Source organism: Taurulus bubalis (genome assembly GCF_910589615.1).
Source record: "Taurulus bubalis genome assembly, chromosome: 21".
Lineage (NCBI taxonomy): Eukaryota > Metazoa > Chordata > Actinopteri > Perciformes > Cottidae > Taurulus > Taurulus bubalis.
Genome location: NC_136609.1, coordinates 1,052,832 through 1,070,331, shown reverse-complemented (window position 1 = coordinate 1,070,331; position 17,500 = coordinate 1,052,832). Strand labels below are relative to the sequence as shown.

Sequence of the window (17,500 nt, the reverse complement as noted above, 5' to 3'; positions counted from 1 at the left end):
GGTCACGGTGGGTCACGTCGGGTCACGTCGGGTCACGGTGGGTCACCTCGGGTCACGTCGGGTCACCTCGGGTCACGTCGGGTCACGGTGGGTCACCTCGGGTCACGGTGGGTCACCTCGGGTCACGTCGGGTCACCTCGGGTCACGGTGGGTCACGTCGGGTCACGTCGGGTCACGGTGGGTCACCTCGGGTCACGGTGGGTCACCTCGGGTCACGGTGGGTCACGTCGGGTCACGGTGGGTCACCTCGGGTCACGGTGGGTCACCTCGGGTCACGGTGGGTCACCTCGGGTCACGTCGGGTCACGTCGGGTCACGGTGGGTCACGTCGGGTCACGGTGGGTCACGTCGGGTCACGTCGGGTCACGGTGGGTCACCTCGGGTCACGGTGGGTCACGTCGGGTCACGTCGGGTCACGGTGGGTCACCTCGGGTCACGGTGGGTCACCTCGGGTCACGTCGGGTCACCTCGGGTCACGGTGGGTCACGTCGGGTCACGTCGGGCCACGTCGGGTCACCTCGGGTCACGATGGGTCACCTCGGGTCACGTCGGGTCACGGTGGGTCACGTCGGGTCACGTCGGGTCACGGTGGGTCACCTCGGGTCACGTCGGGTCACCTCGGGTCACGTCGGGTCACGGTGGGTCACCTCGGGTCACGGTGGGTCACCTCGGGTCACGTCGGGTCACCTCGGGTCACGGTGGGTCACGTCGGGTCACGTCGGGTCACGGTGGGTCACCTCGGGTCACGGTGGGTCACCTCGGGTCACGGTGGGTCACGTCGGGTCACGTCGGGTCACGGTGGGTCACCTCGGGTCACGGTGGGTCACCTCGGGTCACGGTGGGTCACCTCGGGTCACGTCGGGTCACGTCGGGTCACGGTGGGTCACGTCGGGTCACGGTGGGTCACGTCGGGTCACGTCGGGTCACGGTGGGTCACCTCGGGTCACGGTGGGTCACGTCGGGTCACGTCGGGTCACGGTGGGTCACCTCGGGTCACGGTGGGTCACCTCGGGTCACGTCGGGTCACGTCGGGTCACGGTGGGTCACCTCGGGTCACGGTGGGTCACGGTGGGTCACCTCGGGTCACGTCGGGTCACGTCGGGTCACGTCGGGTCACGGTGGGTCACGTCGGGTCACGGTGGGTCACCTCGGGTCACGTCGGGTCACGTCGGGTCACGGTGGGTCACCTCGGGTCACGTCGGGTCACGGTGGGTCACGTTTATCATCTAAAATCACACATTTATAAACATGCCACGTGACCTTTGGTAATAATCTATAAATACGTACATTAGTCACATTATTGAGTTTGGCTTCAATCTCACAACATTCGGAATAAAACAGACAATACGACATAAATACAACATGAATACACCAAATAAATACGACATAAATACACAAAATAAATACACAAAATAAATATAAAATAAATACACCAAATAAATACGACATAAATACACAAAATAAATATAAAACAAGTACACCAAATAAATACGACATGAATACACAAAATAAATACGACATGAATACACAAAATAAATGCAATATAAAACACATTTCAGACTCTACATTCTGTCCTGTAATATAAACGTGTGATGGATGATAATATTCTTCAATAACACAGAAGCACATGAACATTCATGAATGCAGCGCAGCTCCTTGTGTTGTTTCTGTAAACCACACCTGATTGTACATTACAGCGTCTCCTCTCTGAGGGAATCAAACCCGTGACCTTTCTGAAGCGGCGGCTCATTCTGCGATGCCGATGTTCTCGCGCTGGAGCCCCAGAGCGCCGAGCGGCGGGTTGAAGCCTCGGCTGCAGGGAAACAAGCGCAGTAACATTTAAAGTGTATTTCATCCGGTAAATGCTCCGGAGCCTCGGGGGAACATTACAGCGGAGGTCAGAGGTCACGCCGCTCAGCTGCTGGAAAAGCTGCTTTTATTTATGAGAGAGATTCCTCCTCTACTTTAGATTATTAATCTTTGAGTTTTATTTCCAGCCGGATGTTTTTTGTTTCTCTGTGTTTCACATTAAAAACTCCCCAGATACACAGCAGGCTTTTAATGTGAAAAACCAGCAGGAAGTGTTGAGTAGAAACGACTGGAAATAATTAAAATAATTCAACTGTTTGTTTGTTTTTGTATTTAATTTGCTGACGACATGAGTTTGTTGTTTTCTCTTCCCGTCTCCCTTCATCCCTTCATCCCTTCATCGTGCTCATTGGCCCCTCCCACTCTCGCCACAAGCCACGCCCCCTCTGATTCCTCAGCGCTCTATTTTTTCATGATGCCTGTCTCTCGTTTCTTCTTCTTCTCTGTTTTCTCTTGTACATGTCACCTCCTCTCTCCCTCCTCGTCCTCTTCCTCTCTCCCTCCTCGTCCTCTTCCTCTCTCCCTCCTCGTCCTCTTCCTCTCTCCCTCCTCGTCCTCTTCCTCCCTCCTCGTCCTCTTCCTTCCTTGTCCTCTTCCTCCCTTCTCTTCCTCCCTCCCTCCTCGTCCTCTTCCTCCCTCCTCATCCTCTTCCTTCCTCGTCCTCTTCCTCCCTCCCTCCTCGTCCTCTTCCCTCCTCGTCCTCTTCCTCCCTCCCTCCTCTTCCTCTCTTCGGGATGCAGTGAAGCGTAAAGCGTGGAAACTTAACCGCGTTGGTAGTCTGCGCAGCATTTACAGCAACAGTCTGCACAACTCAGAAGGTAAAGAAGTGTTGTGGTGGACCTGAGACCCACGGTGGACATGACCTCTGACCCCTGTGGACCCCCATGACCCCATGACCTCTGACCCCCTGATCCCCTGCCCTCCGCCCAGTGAGCAGGTTGTGGTGATTTGAATAAGAAGAATGTTTAAATAATAGTTGGAGCTGGATGAAGCTTTTAAACACTACATTACCCATGAGCCTCGGGGGCCGTCCTTGTGGACAGGAAGTAATTCATCTGCTCAGCTCGTCACCAGAATGTTCAGCTCTGATGGACGTTTGCTGCTGAAATGCATCATGGGAGTCGTAGTTAACTTAATTCATCTGACGGAGGAAGAAACTCTTTCATAGACTTCTGCAATCACCAGATCACAGCTTCCTTCCTTAGTCCCTCGTCTCCTTTCCTTGTTTTATTACCTTCTCTCTTCTACCTTCCTTTAGTCCCTCGTCTCCTTTCCTTGTTTTATTACCTTCTCTCATCTCACTCCTTCCTTTAGTCCCTCGTCTCCTTTCCTTGTTGTATTACCTTCCCTCGTCTCACTCCTTCCTTTAATCCCTCGTCTCCTTTCCTTGTTGTATTACCTTCTCTCGTCTCACTCCTTCCTTTAGTCCCTCGTCTCCTTTCCTTGTTGTATTACCTTCCCTCGTCTCACTCCTTCCTTTAGTCCCTCGTCTCCTTTCCTTGTTGTATTACCTTCCCTCGTCTCACTCCTTCCTTTAGTCCCTCGTCTCCTTTCCTTGTTGTATTACCTTCCCTCGTCTCACTCCTTCCTTTAGTCCCTCGTCTCCTTTCCTTGTTGTATTACCTTCCCTCGTCTCACTCCTTCCTTTAGTCCCTCGTCTCCTTTTCTTGTTGTATTACCTTCCCTCGTCTCACTCCTTCCTTTAGTCCCTCGTCTCCTTTCCTTGTTGTATTACCTTCCCTCGTCTCACTCCTTCCTTTAGTCCCTCGTCTCCTTTCCTTGTTGTATTACCTTCCCTCGTCTCACTCCTTCCTTTAGTCCCTCGTCTCCTTTCCTTGTTGTATTACCTTCTCGTCCTACAGCCTTTATTCACCTGAAGTCTAAAGTCTCCAGAAGAAGTTGGTCAAAGAGTTAAATCATCTCAATCAGTCGACGTCTCAAACACAACCTGCCTTCATATTTCTTCAGAAGCCCCTCCCCCCTTCAGAACAATCGTCGGCGATACGATATTTTCCAGGTTATTAATGTTGTAAAAGGCTGCGAATAATACGGGGAGTAATGACCTGTGTCGCAAAGCAATACTGTGTGCGGTGACATTTAAGGCTTTTAATTTGTGTTTCCCGAGGCGCCTTTTGTCTCCCTCACGCCTCCCCTCTCATCGCACACAGCGCCGCTGTCACACACACACACACACACACACACACACGCCTCGTGTAAATGCAGTATGTTTGGTTTGTTCTGTTGCTGCTGCTAAAGGTTATCGGTGTCAGAGTTCACAAATTGCCTCGGCGCCGCCTCCCTGAATGTCGGCACAGTAGCCGAGAGGCGAGGCGGTGATCACCGGCTCGCCCTGTTTGCACTCTCATGCATACGTTTAGGAGGCGGCGTCTGCAAGACGAGGCTCTGGGACAAACGCTCTCTGGATCCAGACGGAGGCGTCTCAACGAGCTGGACTCCGCTCCCCGAGGGGAAGGTTCCTGAAGACGCCTCTCGCTCATCAGCTGATGTCTGTTGTCGTGTCTCCTCCTCAGCCCGACTCTTCATCTGTAAACGCTGCACTCTGTTCACCAGCCACGCTCTGACGGCCGGTGCTTTGCTCCAGCAGCTCAGAATCAGACTGCATTGTGGGAGTGGTCCTGGAGCCGCTCAGCCTTGATGCCCCCCCATCATTTTATTCATTAGCCGGGTCAGCGTGCAGCATTTAAATCCAGAAGCAGCGTTTAATCTGCGCCCCCTTTCTGGCGTGTTGCTTTCCATGATTGTCAAGCAGCAGCCCCTCCCTCCTTCCCCCGAAAACAGAGAATCATGGGAATTTAATTATGATGGGATTCTTGACCCTGCGGGGCTCAAACCGGCGCTTGATGGGTGGGCGGCCTCTGCAGACTCTGGTCTCCAGACGATCAGGTCTCAGATCAGAACAAAGGTCCTGATGCAGGATCCTGGAGGAAGGAGGAAGATAAGCAGGGCTCTGACGTCATGGTAACCTGGAACGGTCATGGAGTTTAAAATGGTTATTTCCTGGAAAAATCCTGGAAATAATGACGTTCATTTACGCTGAGTTTGAAATAATGAATATGCTTTTAAAAGAAAGACTCAAAATATCAGCAGGCATACATACAGGCATCTATATAAATGTTTATTCTTTTAATCAAACTACTGTCTCATTCATTTGAGTCATTTAAGGTTTACTGTATGCTTTGTATTCTCATTGTTAGTTTAAATACTACATTCACTCACTTTTTACTGTTTTTACACTAAATGTTTCTAATGGACATTTGGTTTAAAGTCCTGGTCCAGTGGTCAGGACGTGTGTGAACGCTGATGAGATACAGATCAAAGGTTTGGTTTAGAAGTCCTCTTCACGTGAACGTTCATGTTTTAGACCTGATCTGGTTCCACGTCCCAGTTTCAAAGAGTCCTTTTCATTCGTCAGACTAAAGCTTGCTGAGTATTTAGCGGCGTATCTTCGTCTCTCAAACGGACCGGAGTGCGTTTCCTGTCCTTTAGACCAGAGTCTGGCCCGACCTCCAGCCGGTGAAGCTCTAACGACCGGACCGGACGCCTGAAGCTCGGACATGAAAAGCATCCTCGGCAAAGGAAGCGTTGGCGAGCCAAGGTGTTTTCAATCTCCCTCCTGGAAGCCTCGGGCTCTTCCTTGCATCCTTTCCTCGCCGTCCTTCCTCTCCTCGGACCGGGCCGCTGATTAACCCAGCCGGAGGGGAGCTTCGGCTCCGGAGCTCTGAGACGCTCCCAATTATCCAAACGAGTGGAGATGAGGAGGAGCGAACACGGGGAAACAGAAGGGATGCTGGGAGTTGTTTGGCGAGCTGGAGGCCGTCCTTTGATGGCCGATCAACTAATGGTAAACAGAGCGGCTCGTCGTCTGATCTTCACCTCCATTTCCTGTCCTCTCCACTTCCTGTGCTAACAGGTTCCTCATGTTCCTCGTTGATCTCACTTCATCGTGGTTCTTGACCTGAAAGGTCCTCGCTCTGCCTCTCCTGCGCTTCCTCCGCTCTCAGGACCTTTTCATCTCTCAGGACCTTTTCATCTCTCAGGACCTTTTCATCTCTCAGGACCTTTACATCTCTCAGGACCTTTTCATCTCTCAGGACCTTTTCATCTCTCAGGACCTTTTCATCTCTCAGGACCTTTACATCTCTCAGGACCTTTACATCTCTCAGGACCTTTTCATCTCTCAGGACCTTTTCAGCTCGTATGTCTGAAGAGTTCATAATGATAGCTAGAGAAGCTTGTTCAGAGCAGCAGTCCATAAACTAAAGATCAGAGCTGAACTACATGTTGAGTCCATTGCTGGATTATTAAACGGACAACTTGTGTTATCGTTGTTTCAATCATTTTGATTGTTCAGCGAAATCCTCTTTTTATTCCAGTTTCTTTATAAATGTAAAGGTTTTGGGTCGAAACATTGTGTCTTTATTCCAGTATTGTGGCATTTTATTGGCATATTAATATATACACCTTTTTGCTTTGATGTATTTTCTAGTTACATTAATAACTGTTCCTTTAGTGAGTCAATGAACCTCCAGCTGCTTTAAAAAAGTCTAGTGATGGTCCCATTGACCTCAGAGGGGGTTCTGGGTAATGTAACCGCTCCAGCGGCCCTGATTGTAATGAGGGGGTCAGCAGGGTTCAGGACTACAGGGTTCTGAGCTGCAGAACCCTGTAGTCCTGAACCCTGTAGTCCTGACCGTGGCCTCTGTCTCAGAACCCTTAGAATCTCCGGTCCTGACCGGTAGAACCCTCAGAACCCGGTCCTGACCGTGGCCTCTGTCTCCGCAGAACAAGAGGAGAACTTCGAGCTCACCATCGTGTCTCTGACGGGCCAGACGTGGCACTTCGAGGCGGCGTCCTACGAGGAGCGGGACGCCTGGGTCCAGGTGGTGGAGAGCCAGATCCTGGCCAGCCTGCAGTCCTGCGAGAGCAGCAAGCACAAGGTGAGTCTGCCGGGCTTTCAGCCGCTTCCATGGTCTTCTTCTGTTGGAGCTGCTGTTCTGAAGCTTCTCGTGGTCTCGTTGTTCCATTCTGTTGCTTTTGTTGTATTTTATTTATTCGTTTAATTCTTCTACACTTTGGTCTTGTTTGAATTTTTCCTAGAATTGTTTCTGTGTTTTCAGACGTCAGTACACAATATTTGTGTTTTATACACAATATTTGTGTTTTATACACAATATTTGTATATAATACATAATAATGTTTCTGTGTTTTCACTCGTCAGTACATCATATTAGTGTTTTTATACATAATGTGTATATAATACACAATATTTGTATATAATAATACTGTGTGTGCTCCAGTCCCGCCTGCCGAGCCAGACGGAGGCCATGGCGCTGCAGGCCATCAGAGGGATCCGGGGCAACGGCCGCTGTGCCGACTGTGAAGCTCAGAGTGAGTTCATGAAGCTTTAGTGGTGATGTCATCATCATCATCATCGTCATCATCATCTTCATCATCATTGTAATGAACCAGAGCGACGAGATCAAAGGAAACGATCAGAACGTCTGCTGTGTTCTTGTGTCCAGACCCCGACTGGGCCAGCCTCAACCTGGGGGCCCTGATCTGCATCGAGTGCTCGGGGATCCACAGGAACCTGGGCACCCACCTGTCCCGGGTCCGGTCCCTGGACCTGGACGAGTGGCCCCTGGAGCTCCTCAAGGTCATGTCGGCCATCGGCAACGAGCTCGCCAACAGCGTGTGGGAGGCCAACGCACAGGGCCGCCTGAAGCCGGCGCCGGACGCCAGCAGGTAGGAGGCCCATACCAGTACCTCTATAGAGGCAGTACCAGTACCTCTAGTTAGATCAGTACCAGTACCTATATAGAGGCTGTACCAGTACCTCTAGTTAGATCAGTACCAGTACCTCTAGTTAGATCAGTACCAGTACCTCTGCTGTGTATTTAGAGGAAGTACCAGCGGCTGCAGGTAGGAGGCAGCGCTCCTCATCGACTGCCAGGCTCGTTTCTGTGTGTTGTCTCGTCGACTACAAGGATCGTAATAAATGGGTGAACTTTAGCGTGGTGTGTGTGTGTGTGTGTGTGTGATTATCGGCCGCTGCAGCTCTCTGGGAACCCAGCAGCCATCATAACAAATTAGAGCTGACTGCCGTCCACATAAAGATCGACTTCCCCGTCCTCCCCCTGCTCTCACCCCCAACACTCATTAGTCAACAGAAGCACCTTATAATTACTCCCCACATGACCACACACACACTCACACACACAGTGTATACAGTTCTGCTCACAAACACATTCGCACATTTTAAAACGACAAAATAAAAAACTATTTACATCTCCTGTTTTCGTAAACGTTAGAAGTACTCCATGATTTAATGCAGTAAACGTGTACAAGTACTCTCACAGGTACATATTGTACTTTTTTCTGCACTATGACAACTACTCTGCGTTGTATAAGTACATCTTTTCATTCAGTTATTCAGCAGTTTTGAGAAGAAATACTCCGGTTCTTTAAAGAGAAGTCAAAGCTTCATGTGTTAAAAAACCAAGATGGCCACCACCAACAACCAAGATGGCGACCACCAACAACCAAGATGGCGACCACCAACAACCAAGATGGCGACCTCCAACATCCAAGATGGCGACCTCCAAAAACCAAGATGGTGACCTCCAAAAACCAAGATGGCGACCACCAAAAACCAAGATGGTGACCAAAAACCAAGATGTCGACCTCCAAAAACCAAGATGGTGTCCACCAAAAACCAAGATGTCGACCTCCAAAAAACAAGATGGTGTCCACCAAAAACCAAGATGTCGACCTCCAAAAAACAAGATGGTGTCCACCAAAAACCAAGATGTCGACCTCCAAAAAACAAGATGGTGTCCACCAAAAACCTAGATGTCGACCTCCAGAAATCAAGATGTCGACCTCCAAAAACCAAGGTGGCGACATCCAAAAACCAACATGACGACCCGCCAAAAATCAAGATGTCGACCTCCAAAAAACAAGATGGTGTCCACCAAAAACCTAGATGTCGACCTCCAGAAATCAAGATGTCGACCTCCAAAAACCAAGGTGGCGACATCCAAAAACCAACATGACGACCCGCCAAAAATCAAGATGTCGACCTCCAAAAAACAAGATGGTGTCCACCAAAAACCTAGATGTCGACCTCCAGAAATCAAGATGTCGACCTCCAAAAACCAAGGTGGCGACATCCAAAAACCAACATGACGACCCGCCAAAAATCAAGATGTCGACCTCCAAAAAACAAGATGGTGTCCACCAAAAACCAAGATGTCGACCTCCAGAAATCAAGATGTCGACCTCCAAACCGCTGAGCTCTTCTTCTAGTATTCTCTGGTCAAAACTGTGTTTCTTGTCTCATGATTAATTCTCACTTTTTTATGTCAGACTAACGAACAGTAAAACATCCAGCAGTGTGTCTGCAGTACAACACACACACACACTCACACACACACACACACACACACACTCACACACACACTCACACACACACACACACTCACACACACACACACTCTCACACACACACACACACACACTCTCACACACACACACTCACACACACACACACTCACACACACACACACTCTCACACACACACACTCTCACACACACACACTCACACACACACACACACACTCTCACACACACACACACACACACACTCTCACACACACACACACTCACACACACACACACTCACACACACACACACTCTCACACACACACACACACACACACTCTCACACACACACACTCACACACACTCTCACACACACACACACACACACACACACACACACACACACACACTATCGACGGGCCTCCAGACCTCCTCCATCAGACCACTAATGCTTTTATTGGTGCTCATGTTCCTATTTATTTATGAATCTGAAGCATGTTTCCCCTGAAGAGATTAGAGGAGGAGGTCAATATTATCTCAATTAAGCGCAGCGCTCATGTCGATAGTATTTATCAGTCCATCCCTTAAGTGGCTGTCTGTCGTTTCACCTCCATTAATCCCTCCCTCCATCTTTCCTCTCCTCCTTCTTTGTGTTTCTTCTCCCTGTCCTCGCTCAGGATGTTTAACCCTATTTTTAAATATATATTATTTATAATGTGTATATATCTCTAGACATAATATATTATTATTTATATATATATGTATAGATATATATTTTTTTATAGGAAGATTAAGCCGAGTACATTTACTTGAGTACTTCCTTTATACAACTCAGAGGGAGATATTGTACTGTATATTTAAACATGTATTGTTTTATTATATGATGCAGTACTATAGTATTAATCTGCAGTACACAAATAATCTTTGACAAACGCGAGTAAAGTACACTTGTTTTCATAGTATTCTATAATAAAGACACATCCTTCTTCTGTAGTACATTTTGCTGGTAGTACTTGGTAGTGTTTAGGTGGTACTTGCTCCTCTTGTTAAGTGTAGCATCAGTCCTCTTTTAGCGGGTCGCTCTCCTCCGTCCGGCTTCATTAAACACGCAATAAAACACAGAAGTACCTCTGAACAAGTAGTTTTATTACAGATAACTTCCTCCCTCTGAAACACATTTATTGTGAAGCACAGACAGGAAGTGACTTTTCTTCTACTGTTTATTTACAACAAATAAGAACTTCCTGTGCAAAAGAAAGGGAGTAAATATATATAGAGAGTATAGTATAGTAGAAGTACTAATACTACAAATGTACTACAGTGTAAAGGTACTCCGTCATAGTAGAAGTTTCAACTCCACAGTGTATAACTCATACTCGTATACATGTATATATATATGTCTATATACATGTATACATAAATATATATGTATATACACATAATATTCATCCAGTTCTTCCGTGTCGTGTCACTTTAAATATCAAGTCTCTGCACCAGAAACCTGAATTAAAGAGGGAGAAGAAGAAGAGGTGCAGGTTGTGCAGTGGGGGGGGGGGGGGGGGGGGGGGGGGGGGTTGGGGTCTGATGGATGTAGAGATGCCTTCTTCCCCTCGTGGTCTCTCAAGTGAGTAATAGAGGCCGAAATTTCATTTTGCAAGTGGCTGATTTAATGATCCAAAGGGTAATTAATGGCCTGATTATCTTAATGTTAAATATGGCCAGCAGCAATTACACTGACCTCCTGTCTGTCAAGGTCTGCTCCCACCGCCTCCCAATTAGGTCCTGTAAGGGGGACTGGGAGGAAGAGGAGGAAGAGGAGGAAGGAGCAAGAGGAGCTGGAGGAGCAGACGGAAACAAGGAAAGAGGAGGATTTGGAGGGAAGGGAATGAGATGCCTCCTCCTCTTCCTCCCCACCGCCTCTCCGGAGGGAGGAATCATGTCGGGAGAGATCGCTCGGCGACGCCCCCGTCCAATGAGATATGTGACAGGGCCGAGCGCCATCTCCAACTGTTGTCATCATCTCTTTATCTCCCTCCCCCTCCTCCTCCTCCTCCCCCACAGCGCCGGCCGGTCCAGGTCTCATTAACGTCAGCCGGGTCTCAGGAGGCAAGACTGTCGCCGCTCATCGTTTTTTAGGGGCGACGAGGGAGCGATTCTTGTTGACGTGCGTCCCTCGCGGGGGCGGGGCTTAGCCGTGGCTCTGGGATGCTGCTACTGGTGGGATGCTGCTACTGGTGCAACGGCTCGTCCTTCTAAACGTTCCCATTAACCTCTGGCGGCCCGCGGTCAGCCGTCATCACCTCGGCCGGCGTCGGTCGCCCAGCTGATGCCAGCGCCGAAGGGGCTGCTAAGTTTGGGCGCTCTGCCCGTTTGCGGCGCCCCTAAACCCCCGCCCCCTCCTCCCACCCGCCGCAGCACCCATCGGTGCTCGGCTCTTTGGCGCCGCGGCTCATTGTTTTAATTATCTGTCGAGTGGCGCGTCAACACCAGCACCCGAAGGCCCTTTTGACGCCGGCCGTTAGCGTTAGCGGACCGCGAGTGACAGCGCTGCTAATCCGGCCTCCGTCCCCCGGGCCCTGGTGTCCTCGTCCCCTTGTGTCCTCGTCCCCTTGTGTCCTTGTGTCCTCGTGTCCTTGTGTCCTCGTCCCCTCGTGTCCTTGTGTCCTCGTGTCCTTGTCCCCTCGTGTCCTCTCAAGCTAACTCCTGGTCTTCGTCCACAGTTTAATTCTCTGTTGGGATAAAAAAGACGAACCTGAAACTCTCATGTCGTGTTCACACCAAAACAGTTGCGAATTTTCGCAACTCCACTTCGCCTATATATCGCGCCGCAGGTGAAAAATTCGCTCTATGTGGTTAATTCGTTTTTTCGCAACCATCGCGGGGAAAGGGGGCGGGGCTTATCTCTGTGTCTTGAAAACATTTACTATTTCCTTCATCCACCAGGTAAATAACCTCTAGTTCTGCTTTCTACTTGTTGAGGAAGTCCCACACACGTGGGACACCACCCGCCCCGTGTCTGGGTTCATAACATTATCCGTGGTCACACTCAGCTCCTCCTCCAGGACGAGTGTCTGAGTGAAGCCGCTTCCAGCGCTCCTTCAGGACCAGCAGCTTCCTTCAGTCACCGCGGTGATGCCGGGCGGAGCTTCTCAACGCTGATTGGCTTTCGCAACTCCGCGTCATGCGAATTATTCGCTGGAGTTGAAATATTTGAACGCCGGGGGAAAAACGCGTTGCGCCGTTTCGCCTCTATCGCGACGCCCGCTGAAAAATCCGCTTTTTCGCAACCTAACGCGGCTGTGCACTGACTAAACATGTAATCTGGACGCGCGAATATTTCGCAACTGTTTTGGTGTGAACACGGCATTAAGATCAGACGAGCCGCGAGTCAGAAACCTGGAAATGTTCTGGTGCCAAAGAGGTGAAGGAGACAGAGGAGGAGGAGCTTAAGGAGACAGGGGACAGAGGAGGAGGAGCTTAAGACAGGGAACTTTGATTAAGTAAAGTTAAATATAAGTGATTCATTTAGCGCACATTTCTTGTACCGTAGTTTTAGGTCTGCTGAAAGCAAAAATGCCCTAACTTTCTTCCTGGACCTTGAACGCCTCTGGTTCCACAACAGAGGAGCTCTGCTCAAGCAGATTCACCAAAACATACCAAGAGAGTATTGTTTATCCATAAGTAAGTACAATACATACCAAGTATTGTTTATCATAAGTAAGTACAATACATACCAAGTATTGTTTATCATAAGTAAGTACAATACATACCAAGTATTGTTTATCCATAAGTAAGTACAATACATACCAAGTATTGTTTATCATAAGTAAGTACAATACATACCAAGTATTGTTTATCCATAAGTAAGTACAATACATACCAAGTATTGTTTATCATAAGTAAGTACAATACATACCAAGTATTGTTTATCATAAGTAAGTACAATACATACCAAGTATAGTTTATCATAAGTAAGTACAATACATACCAAGTATAGTTTATCATAAGTACAATACATACCAAGTATTGTTTATCATAAGTAAGTACAATACATACCAAGTATAGTTTATCATAAGTAAGTACAATACATACCAAGTATTGTTTATCCATAAGTAAGTACAATACATACCAAGTATAGTTTATCATAAGTAAGTACAATACATACCAAGTATAGTTTATCATAAGTACAATACATACCAAGTATTGTTTATCATAAGTAAGTACAATACATACCAAGTATAGTTTATCATAAGTAAGTACAATACATACCAAGTATAGTTTATCATAAGTACAATACATACCAAGTATTGTTTATCATAAGTAAGTACAATACATACCAAGTATTGTTTATCATAAGTAAGTACAATACATACCAAGTATTGTTTATCCATAAGTAAGTACAATACATACCAAGTATTGTTTATCATAAGTAAGTACAATACATACCAAGTATTGTTTATCCATAAGTAAGTACAATACATACCAAGTATTGTTTATCCATAAGTCATATTTCAGTGTCTGGCTGCAATGTGTTGATATCTTGAGGTTTTGTCTCTCAGTGTTTTGATGTATTGGTGGATCCTGAAGGTCGTAATCTTTCCAGAAAGGTGCTAATCATGTGTAGCATGAAGCTAGGGATATGAACATTAATATTTCCATAACTTGTGGAGCTCTCTGGAGTTACTTTTGAGTCCTCGAGTCATATTTATGGTTTATGTTAATACGTATGGTTGACTTGTGTTATGAACGTGGATAAAGGACTCATGTGCTCTGGTGAGGCTCTGTCACATCAGAGGCTCTGGTGGATTCATGGAGAACGAGGACTTGGAGTGAGGAAGACCTCCTGATGAAGAGCTGCTGTTTCTCATGACACATGACGGATGCTCGTCCAGTCATAACTCGGCAGGTCCGTCAGCGCTGGCGGGCCAGAAGAGAACCAGGACCCGCAGAGGGAACCGATCCGTCATGGTCGCCCTAAGAACAGGCGTTTAATCTGGGCCGGTGGGGGTAGGTGGGTAAAGGGGGGGTAGGTGGGTAAAGGGGGGTAGGGGGGTGCAGGCGCGGCGGCGGGCCCGATTGGGCTCAGGGGACCAGATGGGCCCCTCGGTCCCCATCAGAGGTAATTGCCCCCCAGGGTCGGGGGGGCGGGGGGGGGGGTCACACAGTGGCTCTGTGATCCGAACACAGATTGGACAGGTCACATGACACATCAGAGGCCACACCCCTTGAATGTACCAATAAACAACATCATACGTTTACTTCAATACTTTGCGATCAATAACCCGGATTATGATTTTTTTATTATAAACAATTCATCTTTAATGATAAACATTTTAACTTCAACAATATATATATTTACACTTATTTTTCTTATACGTATTTACATACGTATATAAAAACATTCTTCCGGTTGATTCTTTCCCACCAAAGATTTGGACAGAACGCAGGAAGTCGTGTTGTCTCCTTCAAAATAAGAGTCCAACGTCTTATTTTGCCGAATTGTTATTATTATTATAGTATTCCGTGAGAAAAAAATAAAGAGGATTCATTGTGTGCGTGTGTGTGTGTGTGTATGTGTGTGTGTCAGTTAACTAGCCGCCCCCCCGCCATCATCTCTCCTCCACCGTTATTATCTGTAGCCCCACGGCCCACACACACACACACACACACACACACACACACACACACACACACCCCAGAAGAAGAGCCTGACAGGAGGAGTAATTGGCCCCTACATTCTAATTCATCTGTAAAGGACTCCTTGATTAAATTAGTCCTAATGGACGTTGTTCTGCTCTCCGCCTAACAAGCCCTCCAATTTACTGTTGACATTAAGGCGGCTGACACGAGCCAATCACGCGGCCCCGTTGTGGCGGTGGGGTTATGCTAATGGGGGGGGGTGGGGGGGGTTAAAGCACAAACTAAATGCACATTCTTTATGCCTGAGTCATCAGATTAACCTCTTATTTTAATAATGAAAAAATAAATAACGTGCCCCCCCCCCCCCCCTTGGCTAATTGGCTCGCTCGGAAAATTGCTCATAGACTACATTGGGGGAGAGAGGATTGTGGGTAATGTGTTTGGATTGAATGGGTTCATGGCGGCCAGCTGGTAAACATTTGAGTCCTACAGACGCTTCGCCTCCTTTTATTTGTTTGCAGCGTTGAAGTGAGACGTTTATTTAAAAAAGAGAGAAGAAGAGAAGTGAAGAAGAAGAAGAGGGAGAAAAAGAGGAGGAGGAGGAGGAGGAGAAGAGGAGGAGGAGAAGTGAAGAAGAAGAAGAGGGAGAAGAAGAGGAGGAGGAGGAGAAGAGGGAGAAGAAGAGGAGGAGGAGAAGAGGGAGAAGAGGAGGAGGAGAAGTGAAGAAGAAGAGGAGGAGGAGGAGGAGGAGGAGAAGAAGAAGAGGGAGAAGAGGAGGAGGAGAAGTGAAGAAGAAGAAGAAGAGGGAGAAGAAGAGGAGGAGGAGGAGGAGGAGAAGAGGAGGAGGAGAAGTGAAGAAGAAGAAGAGGGAGAAGAAGAGGAGGAGGAGGAGGAGAAGAAGAGGGAGAAGAAGAGGAGGAGGAGAAGAGGGAGAAGAGGAGGAGGAGAAGTGAAGAAGAAGAGGAGGAGGAGGAGGAGAAGAAGAAGAGGGAGAAGAGGAGGAGGAGAAGTGAAGAAGAAGAAGAGGGAGAAGAAGAGGAGGAAAAGAAGAGGGAGAAGAGGAGGAGGAGAAAGACAAGAAGAAGAGAAGGAGGAGGAGAAGTGAAGAAGAAGAAGAGGGAGAAGAAGAGGACGAGGAGAAGGACAAGAAGAAGAGAAGTGAAGAAGAAGAAGAGGGAGAAGAAGAGGAGGAGGAGAAGAAGAGGGAGAAGAGGAGAAGGACAAGAACAAGAGAAGGAGGAGGAGAACCCAGCCACAGGATCAATAGGATCAATAATCAACAGGATCAATAGCGAGCAGCAGCCTCTGATCAGGTCTGATGAAGCCGATCAGGAATCAATTCATCTTCAGATGAACTTTGTGCAGATTATAAAACTATATATATGTATATACATATAGTATATACATATAGTATATACATATAGTATATACTATATGTATATACTATATGTATATACATATAGTATATACATATAGTATATACATATAGTATATACATATAGCATATACATATACTATATGTATGTACTAGACATTTTGCATTTTGTGAAAAACACATTATTACAAACTCCTCCTAAACGCTGGGTCTGATTCTTACAAAATCTTCTCTGCGTCATTATTGGTTCAATGTCATCAAAATGTATCAAAAGCTTGATGACATCATTGTGTTCAGAAGAAAAGGACCCATGAGCTTCTAAGGGGAAAATTCAGCTATATTCCACAAGCAGCCATCGCAGTACGCTCACCATAGATATACAGACTGTGATAGGCGTATGTACCACATGTAAACTGACAAGTAACTCTCTGGGATCTAAACCTTACCACAAGTCGGCCATTTTGCGTTTTGTGTGATCTGTACGTAAATGTTTGCCTATTTCTAGGCACTAGACGTTAGCGAACGATGAAGGGAATTCATCAGATCCACTTGTATGATGTTGATGCTTGTCGTCCAGTGACATCCGATGGCCACAGAGAGTCTCGGCCGCGTGAGCCGGCGTCCATCCAGTTCCAATTAGAGGGCCCGGTCAATGCTGCCCAGTTCCCTCGACGTGGAGGTGCGAGGGCCCGGTCAATGCTGCTTGTTGTTGTTCTACTTGTTGTTCTTCTTCTTCTCCCCCCTCTCCTCTCCTTCTTCATCTCTACTCCTGAACCCTCCCCTCTCCTCTTCTTCTGTGGTGTCTCTAGCGTTGCGTCTCGGCTCACAGATCTCTCTTTGTCTCGTTTAACCCCTCGGTGTCTGTGTAGTCCAGTTAATTACCCCTGCCCATCAGAGGGCAGCTAACGACCCGCTAGCAAAGGCTAATTGATTTCTTCTCCTCCTTTTGTCTTGTCCTCCTCTCGTCTTCTCTCTCCTGCCGTCACGTTGAATAAAATAAAAGAAGAGTTTGAGCCGTGGAGAAAAACGTCGTCCATCTTTAAAGCACATTAGCTCGGCAGTTAGCTGCTGCTCTTACCGCGAGTTAATCATTAATTAGAGGGCTAATTAGGCCAGAGGAGACGCCGCTGACACCGTGACACACACACACACACACACACACACACACACACTCACACACACTCACACACTCTGTAATTAACACTCGGACGC

At 47.7% G+C, this 17,500-nt stretch overlaps 1 protein-coding gene across 2 annotated transcripts in view; it reads left to right on the top strand.

The window, feature by feature from the left end:
• agap1 (ArfGAP with GTPase domain, ankyrin repeat and PH domain 1) overlaps window positions 1-17,500 on the top strand; it is a gene marked incomplete at its 5' end in the record, with an annotated part of 109,186 nt that overhangs the window by 82,825 nt on the left and 8,861 nt on the right. For both annotated transcript variants that reach the window (XM_079236725.1, XM_079236724.1), the window contains 3 exons: window positions 6,672-6,826; window positions 7,187-7,277; window positions 7,412-7,634. In XM_079236725.1, coding sequence (XP_079092851.1) covers window positions 6,672-6,826; window positions 7,187-7,277; window positions 7,412-7,634 — 469 coding nt within the window. The remainder of the gene's footprint in view (window positions 1-6,671; window positions 6,827-7,186; window positions 7,278-7,411; window positions 7,635-17,500) is intronic.